Below are 9158 nucleotides of genomic sequence, written 5' to 3' on the forward strand. Positions count from 1 at the left end.
TCAGAGGTCAAAATGGTTTTGAACCACGCAGAGTGTTGCAATTACATCTCTTAATGAGCAGGAAGCAGTGTTCCTGAAACTTTGAAGATGTTTCTGCTCTTTTACTTGAACTGAGTGCAGCGTCATTAGGCAGCACTCTTTTGAGGAGTGAATGCACAGATATACAGAGAAATTTTATGGCAATTTTGTTTTAGCTTTTTTTTTTTTTTTTTGCAGGAAGTGTCGCAGCATTTGCCCAAAAAGCCACGAGCTAGACGACTGTTGTGTGTGCATGCGTTCAGACCGTTACCACAGAAACTGCTTGTCTTTATTGACAACATATACGCCTGTCCTCTCAGATGGACACATTCTGACTTTGCCGTCTGTCGTTTGTTTATGTGGACAATATTGGCAGCTGGCATGTTTAAAAGGAACACAAATTTTCTCACAGAGGAACACCAACCTTATAGAACTTTAAAGTTTTAAAATATATATTTCTAATGAGCATTTCTTTTAAAATCAAAATCTCAAACATTTTGCTTACTGAAACTAAAGCAGGGAAACATTGAAGCAGCTTTATTGGGAACTGGTCAATACTGGAATACAGTTTATGTGAGCAGAGAGAACAGGAGAGAATTACAAAGATAAAAGAAAGACGGCACAAGCCAAATGACACACAATGACATAGTTGAATCAAACCTTTTGCATACACTGTATAAAACAACGTTTCCCCCCTCCCTCACTGTCAGAAATGATCCTTTTGCTAAATTCCAGAATGAAATCACAAGTTTACGTGCACTAAGATTACTACGACTTAAGGATTCGAGAAAGCCCAAATTATGATGATGTCATGACTTTGTAAGTTGCTGATTCCATCTTTGGGCATCACATTCATCTGTTCAAACTACTACATGCAAGAACATATAGGAATGTCCAGACAGCACAATGTTCAGGAACAAAATGGGTTTTTCGTCTCGGAGTTGAAAATGTTTTGATAAACCACTGAACAAAAGCTCAACGTCTGCTGAAAATGCAGGTAAGAGCACCAACATTGGCTGAAAAACCGCACAGAGAGGAAGAACAACATTAAAAGCCATATTAGTTGCTATTCGCACTCAGAGACAAAGTCCTCAACTTCTGGAGACATGTTGTGTGATTTAAAATCAAGGTTTAACTCGAGTCTCGTAGAAGAAATTTGTGGCAGAACTGAAAAGGGGTTCGTGAACGAGATGACCTACAAACCCGACTCACACCAGTTCTGAGAAGCTTGTTAAAAGAAGGTTGACCCAAGTCATAAGAACTAAAAGGCAATTCGATCAAATGCTAAAAAGTTCAACAAAAGCCCAGCCTGGTAAAGATCAGACCGTTTGCTTCCTGTAGAGGTTCTGGATCCTCGACTGCTGAGAAAATTAACAAAAGCCTCCCAAAGAGCTGCCTGTCATTATTCTGGCTTCTAGTGAGTAGAAATTAATTTTTATAATCCTTACAAATCTAAAACTGACATTTTTATACAGTGTATGGGGGGAAAAAGTAACTACATATATCATTGTATGTCATTTGAATCTGAAGCATTCATTTCATGTTATAAATTTAGTTCAAAAGGTTTAAGTGATGAATTACGAACATGAACGGTTCAGTTTTAACTCGCAGGGAACTGAACCCAGAACTGGTCTTGTTAAGAATGAACTTCAAAACCATAATTTAACACCATGTGTGACAGGCTGTTTGGAGAAAAAAAAAAAAAAAAAGAGAAGAACTGAAGCTGCAGTGAAATTTATATTCCCATGAGAAGCTCTGAAGCAACAAAAATATTATCGACTTCAAAATTCAATCAAGTTGGAGCATAAAAAATGATATCTAGCCTGTCGGGCGATGACATCTAGACGTCAAATCGAGTAAAATATCTGGTACTTTTTAATATTTTATTATTTGGACAACATTCAAAGACAGTTTTAGGATCACTTAAGATTACTCTCCCCGGTTATGTTCCTCACTTCGTCTCTTCGTTTTACGCCGCCGCAGAAGAGGAGACGGAGATTCGTGGCAGATTCTGGCTTGCTATTAACGAAGCAGACCTGTGATTTGACTCCTCCTTTTCAGGTGATGGGAGAGAATCGGAGTGGATAAAGTGAAAGACTCTCGGTACAGATCGGAGCCCATGAGACAGCAGACATTATCGTGAACTGGCTCCCCGCGACACACAGACGCAATGTTGTTGTGTTTTTTTTTTGTTCTTTTTTTTTTTTTTTTTCCTGAACAAGCACGCATGCTGAGCAGACTGAATAAATAAAAACATACAGACACACACAGTGAAGGAACCTGCTTGTTGCATAAGATTAAAAAATAGACTTTCTGTTCCAGTGCAAATGTCACCGTCTTCCGAGCAGTTTATTCTTGCCTCTCCAGAGACAGAAATATCGCCCCCGTCTGCGGAGGAGAGGTTAGTGCAATCTGAACCAGGCAGGCTGGACGGATAAAAGTATCACACTCCTCAGACTGTAAGGAGGAACAACGAATGCGTGTAGCCCGCCTGCTGCGAGGTTTGTGTTTGTGCATGGGTGTGACCTACTAAGTATCCGGGGCGAAAGAGTTAATTTGGTGGGATTTTCTTCTTGAAATTTTGACAAGAAGAAGAAGAAAAAAAAAACAAACAAAAAAAACAGCTCATCCTCAAAAGTCGATGCATTTCTTTTTAGATCCCACAACACGAAAACAGGTTATCTTCAAACGGCACACAGAAGAGCTATGAGTGGAGATCATTCAGCATGCCGGGCAGCGGCAGGTTCCAGACTCCTGAGGTGAACTTGATCTTCGCTGCAGTGTGTGTGTGCTACCTGCGAAAGGGCTGCGTTTGCTTGCCGGCATCCTTTTTTTTGTTTGTTTGTTTCTTTTGGATGAGCTTTAGGTTGGATCTTTGCAGGTTGGAGCTGTGTTCAAATCTGGCAGGAAGGGGAGGCGGGGGGGATTACTTGCAGATCGCTTCTAGAGCATCCAGGGTGCGTTTGATGTCACGGATCTGAGCCGCCAGCGTGTGGATGGGCTGCATGGAGCGATCCAGCTCCTCGCAACGAGCCATTAGTGTGTACATGCCCTGGAGGAACAAACAGAGACATAAAGAAATGAACAACGCTGTGTCTAAAAGTACAGAGCTGGGATGCAATTTGTATCCCTTCGGCTTCGTATTCTGTCACATTGTCATCACAAACTTTACATCACATTTTTCAAAAAATTCCATAGTTTTCCAAGTTCCTCACTTTCACCTTAAAATATAAAATACAAAAAATAATAATACAAAAGAGAGAGAGGGAGGGAGATCACAAAAGAGGAGGTAACACAGGACATGAGACAAGGAAGAAAGGGAAGACAGTAGGAAGAGAAGGAAGGACAAACGTAACACATTCAGATAACAGGATATAGAATAAAGCAAAATGAGAATAAAATACAAGTTTGTGATTACAATGTAGTAAACTGGAACAAGTTACAATTGAGAAAATGCAAAACACTTTAAACGTCTGAAGCTTAGAGGATACTAAGATCAGGGGCACCTACAGTTCATTAAGGAATCAGTTTCAATTTAAGCAGATTTTGTTACAATTAATCCACTCAAAATGAAATGATAATCCACCAAGAATCCACTAATGCTTTCTAAATCAGTTCCACACATTTATAAAGACGAGTCACACTCCACGTTTCACCTTTATGCTCATGTCTACAGACTCTCCCAGGCTGTCCACAGAGTCTCTGTAGGTCTGGATGTAGCCAACGCTCAGAGCCGTCATCTGTAGAAACAAAGAGTCGGACGGGCAGAAAGTGAGAAAACAATACGGCGCAAAGAGATTCTGTGTAGCAGGAGGAGAAGAAAGCTAAATGGACATGAGCACCGTCTCTATAAATGATCCGGTAGCAAGCGTGATTCAGTGCAACACACAAACTATAACGGCAGCAAGTGAACTTGGCCGTTGGAGCGTAGCGCCAGCTCACATTCTGGATGGTCCCGTTGAGGCTCTTCATCATCATCTCCACGCTGTGGGCCACCTCCTGGGTGTGTCTCTGGAGGTCCAACAGAACTGTGGGGTCAATCGGCGGGATGTCCGCTGGTCTCCGTGACAACCCTCGGCTTCGGTAGATTGGACCCGAGCAGTCAGCTGCAGGTAAAACATCACGAAATTAGGCAATTATACGCAACCAAAGGGCTACACATATTCTCATGGTTGAATGAGTAAAGGTTTAAAATCAACGTAATAAAACTCAAACTGATAGCGCCGGCACACCGACGACATAAGGATTATATTTGTAGAAGAACATCCGTGTCAAAACACGTCAGAATACAGGAGTCATCGGAGGTCAGCGGATGTAAAACAAATAAATAAATAAAAGGTGATGGCTTCTTTCATTCTGGCAGCAGCAGGACTTTAATAGTAAATCCTTCTGGTCTAAACAAAGTGAGTCATCCATCTTAATTGAATCAGCAGGTGGAGGGAATGAGCTGCCACACAGGGCATATTGACTGTGTCGCTGCGCCTAAATTAAATGGCTGCTTTAGCCGTCACTCTCATCCGGGAGGAGTCTGAGAGCAAGGAGCGGCGCCTCAGCGTGTTCCTCCGTGAAATTTAAACATGTCAGGCTTCTGCTAATGGACCGTCTACATTAGGCCAGGCTGAAAAACTTCAAAGGACTGATTTATTCCCGGGATTAGATTTACACATGTCGCCTCACAGCTCTTCGGCAGGCCAAACGCCGACAGTCATCCACCGATGTCATCCATCACAACGCCTGGCAAAAGTGTTCACACCTGGTGACGTTTTCCAAATTTGAATTAAACTTATTTATGAGATCATGTGCGACAGACAGACACACATGCTTAGATAATTGCAAAATAGTTTCTACATGTCATCTTACGGTATTTTTTTGTTTTTTTTTATCTACATGGGACTGCAACTAACAATTATTTTGGTTATCAATTAATCAATTTTGGCGATTAATCAAATAAAAAAGTTGGCACATTCTGCCAGATTCTGATCGTTTGTAGCAAATGATGCATCTTGAGAAAAATAAAAAATCCTTCAAACATCAACATATTACAAAAGCTCAGTTGCAAAATAGCAAAAAGCCGATTTGTTGACTAGTTTTTTGATTGATCAATTAATAATTGGATAACAAAAAGTTCCTTAATAGCAGTTTTTTTTTCCCCACAGATTTTAAACCAAGTGAAGCTTAAACGATGCCACTTGAGTTTTGGGTAGTGCATATTTACAAAGTTTTTTTTTTTTCCATCTTAAATACAAAATGTGTATATTTTCTGTAAATATACACATTTTGTGTATCTGTGTTGTTCTTCCAGAAAACTGCCTTTTTGAGTCGATTACTAAATTAGTTAATTATTTCAATAATTGATTCACCACGATTACTCTTATCAATCAATATAAATCAAATAATTCCCACAGCATGATGCTGCACTGATGCAACACAAAATACTGCGCAGCTGTAAAAGGAAAGTGGAAGTGAGCTGTGCAGCTGTCTTTAGCCCCCTTTACCCCGACTCCCTAAAATGCTGCCTTATCAACTTCCTTTTGAAGTCATACAGTGAGTAAATAGAGTCCACCTGTGTGGAATTTAATCTCAGGATGAATATAGCTTCATATGTTTTTTAGAACCTTGTTAACATAGGTTCAATCTGGACACGTCTCAGGGCGTCGTCTTTAAAATGATTTAGTGAAATTCCGTTTTGTTTAGCTCTTAAATTATGTTAATAAAACAAGAGAAATGGAGTTTTTAGAATTTCACGCACAATCACTGCAGTCCAGGCTGGGCTTGGAGCTCATTTTGATCTTCTGCTCCAGGTTCTTTGTGATGAAGTTGGTGAGGTCTCCTTCATGGCTGACCGTCCCCTCCAGCTCCAGAGCCGAGGAGATGGTGGCCCTTCGGCCCTCTGACTGCCCGCTTCTGCCACCTCCTCTGGCTCCTGGACCACCTTCGGGGTAAAAAAAAAAAGCACAAAAAAAAAAAGTATGAAAAATGACAGGAAGAACCAGACACTACATGTAATCCAAACTGTGACAGAAACGTACCTCCGCAGGCTTGGCTGATTTCATCCAGGCTCTTGCTGTCCTGCATCCCCCGGTTGTTCCGAACCCAAACCTGGGCCATGACGTGGGGAGGGCATGGAGTGTCGTCTGAGGTGAGAAGAGCAGGTTGAGGAGTAGAAGAGGAGGAGGTGGTACTGGGACCGGGGGCTGAAGAGGAGTAGTGTTGCGAGGGCTGCAGAAACAGGTAGGAACGGGTAGGAACTGATAAATGGTGATAATTTACCAAAAGATTATAAAAACTGGATTCTGAGACCAATCTGTAAATCTCAACTCCTATTGGCTCAGCTACTTTGCTTTTGTCCTTAATCCTACTAACCACTTACCTCCTTCTTTGCTCTTCCTCCAGTGTTCCTCCACCTGTTCTCGTTCTTCTCGTCCGTCTCCATATCCTGTTTCTCTTTCTCTCCGTCCTCATCTTCCTCTCTTCTGTCGAGCCTTCTCTCTTCACTCTCAGCCTCTTTCGGGTGTCTTTCTGCAATGTCAGGGCCTCCCTGCCGACATACGTCTGTGGGCTCTGCATGCGGTGCTGAATCCCACATGAGAACCAGATCCTCGGCCTTCGATCCCTCAGGAATGTCTGTGTCTTTGAATTCGGAGTTTCCCGTTTCTGCGTCATCATGAAAAGAGAGGTCTACCACCTGGGAACCGTGTAATGATAAGCTAGATGTTCTCTCGTGAAGATCTGTCTCAGTGTCTAAGTTGTTTTCTGCAGCGTTCAGTCTGTTTGCTGTGTCAACGTGGTTCTCTGTTCTCCCGTCCATCGATTCCGCTCTGTCATCCGGTAACCTGCTCCCGCCGTGTTTTACCGAGACCGGCGCATGAGGGCCGTTCTCCAGGGAGACGGGCGTCGCCACCCCATTAGCTGTTTCTGGCACTTCTGTGCCAATAACAGGGGAGAGACTCATCCCTCCCTCTGCTGGTGAAAACAAGAAAAAAGGTGTTAAAATCCTACATAAGGGAAGACTCTGCTTTTATAAAAGCAATCAAGGGGATTTCAATGCTCTAATGTTACTCTATCAACTGCATAAACAGCTGTTCACTTAACAAAACACACCAATTGCCTTGAATAAAAATGAATGCTTACTTGCATTTTTCATAATTGCCAAAACAGGACATGAGCTTATAGAAATATAGTCTGATAGTAGAAAGGCAACTTGACTGGAATAAAAAAAATGTAGCAGAAATAAGAATTTTATTCGGAAAATTGGACAGAAGCAAGCAGTAATTATAGTTTTCAATAATAGTACAATATATATCCTCCGTAGAATATTTGATAAGAAAACTTTCGTAGTTGATCTGTGGAAGTCTGAAGTATGTTTCCGTTAACTACATGACAGAACGTTCATTTGGATAAATTCTGAGAAAACAAATTAGGAAAGAACTAAGCTGTGATGGTTCCTTATTTCTTCAGCACAAAAAAATATTCTGAATCAAGTCTCATATCCCAGAACCACGGCAGGCTAAATTGTACCGCAACCAGCACTGCTTCAGAACGAACTTCAGTCTTATAGCAGTTTTACAAATGAGTAACAAGCTTAGCCATGAAGATGGAGTTTGAATATTGTTTGGACGGATCCTTTCTTTTAAAGAGACAATGAAGTGATAAAGTGCTCCTACAGGATGTTCTGAAAACGATGACAAATAGCTTATGTGTTTTATTATTAGGAGCAACATGGGGTTTCCTGTCAACAAAATTAGGTTAAGTGGCTCTTAATCCTGCTATTCTTGTATACAATCAGCGCTCCATCAAAAATATTTTTGAAAACTCAGATTTGGATCATTTTAAAAATGACAAGTAGTTCCCCCCAGTTGTTCTAACTTTGAAAAAATACCAAACGAACATTTCGGTTTCCACAGCTGCGTGCAGGAACCATGTGATCTTGCTCCTTGAAAGGAAGTAAACAAGCAAAGTCAGTAAAAAAAGAAACATCTACCCGTCAGGATTATGACAGAGAGGGTTGTGTAACTGCATTTAAATGCTGCAGGTCACGATCAGATGACCCACTATTTAAGTCATAGTCCCTAAACATGTCCCCGAGTTTCTACACACGTTTTAAATCCAGACGTTAACATTAACCAAAACTGCAGACTCCTGACAGCCTAGCATATTAACACTAGCATATTAACGCTAAAATAACTGGTGCTCATTAAACCAACATGGTGTTATTAATTGTATTTGTTTTACCAAACTACGAAGCTCAAGGACTTGCCACGAAACACAAAGTGAGATAAAAAGGGAACGAGTCTACCGTTGGTCATCGGTGAGGAAGTAGCTGCGCTGCTGTTTTGATGGGGCTAGCATTAGCTGCTAAGGCCTCCGACTCACAAACCTGAGCAAACCTGATATGATTCAACTGACACGGTAACAAAGCTGGATTTATTTCAGCCTAATATTCAGACTCATTTCGTAAATGCATCAATTAGCGACACCACAGGCCCCAATTTATCGAAAGAAACACTCACCAAAGCAGTTTCTATCTTGTAAGATGTAAGCAACAACCGAGTCCTATCAATATATTGTTCCCCACAACTCCCCCAAAGAACCGTTCCGCTTCGCGAAACCTTTCAGGGATCACATAAAATGTAAACTATTACTTTTTAAACATTGTCAAGTAAATGTAAATAATAACTCAGAAAATGAATGATTCACATTTTTAGAGTTATGTTTAACAATAATTAAATTCGTTTGATTTTCTACAAAACCATCCAATAAGTCTGCAATCTGTAATCAAACTTAAATCAAATGCCTACATCAGAAACATAACACATTTTTATGTGTATTTTAACAATGAGCGCCACTAATTTTACAAACATCTGCTTATTTATGTTATTTATTTCCGGGTGAAAAATGTATGCTGTATTTACCACAATTTTCCCAACAGATGGAGACAAACACCAGGGGCCCCTCAGGCTGCTGGCTCTGTTTTGGAGCCACATGAGAAAAAGCACAACTGAGATCTCTAGTGTTCTGTTGCTGGTTCTGTACGTTTGTTCTATGAATGGATGAATAGAAATGTATATTTAAAAATATAAACTCTCAAATTATACCAAGATCATATAGGTAAAAAATGAAATAGTTGTTGTCATATACAC

At 40.8% G+C, this 9158-nt stretch overlaps 1 protein-coding gene across 3 annotated transcripts; it reads right to left on the reverse strand.

Moving 5' to 3' along the window:
* Positions 1 to 195: 195 nt before the first annotated feature.
* Positions 196 to 8616, reverse strand: borcs6 (BLOC-1 related complex subunit 6). Of its 3 annotated transcripts, XM_008413222.2 has the most exons (8): positions 8315 to 8502; positions 7907 to 7951; positions 6389 to 6981; positions 6048 to 6237; positions 5768 to 5950; positions 3961 to 4124; positions 3675 to 3758; positions 196 to 3070 (listed from the first exon to the last, which is right to left on the reverse strand). In XM_008413222.2, the coding sequence occupies exons 1-8, from the start codon at positions 8322 to 8324 to the stop codon at positions 2945 to 2947; spliced, it is 1395 nt and encodes a 464-aa protein (XP_008411444.1). In that variant the 5' UTR covers positions 8325 to 8502; the 3' UTR covers positions 196 to 2944. The 3 variants fall into 3 exon arrangements, with proteins under 3 accessions (XP_008411444.1, XP_008411446.1, XP_008411445.1); XM_008413224.2 differs by lacking the exons at positions 7907 to 7951; positions 8315 to 8502 and adding an exon at positions 8529 to 8616; XM_008413223.2 differs by lacking the exon at positions 7907 to 7951 and having other exon boundaries at positions 8315 to 8501.
* Between the last annotated feature and the right edge of the window lie 542 nt (positions 8617 to 9158).

The sequence above is a fragment of the Poecilia reticulata genome, linkage group LG7 (assembly GCF_000633615.1).
Source record: "Poecilia reticulata strain Guanapo linkage group LG7, Guppy_female_1.0+MT, whole genome shotgun sequence".
NCBI lineage: Eukaryota > Metazoa > Chordata > Actinopteri > Cyprinodontiformes > Poeciliidae > Poecilia > Poecilia reticulata.

Excerpts from the sequence above, each read along its gene's own strand:
- borcs6 (XM_008413222.2), bottom strand. Across the intron at positions 6,982-7,906 it reads GCAGCTGTGGAAACCGAAAT|CAGAGGGAGGGATGAGTCTC; the intron begins GTTCGTTTGGTA and ends TGTTTTCACCAG. Across the intron at positions 5,951-6,047 it reads AATCAGCCAAGCCTGCGGAG|GTGGTCCAGGAGCCAGAGGA; the intron begins GTACGTTTCTGT and ends TTTACCCCGAAG.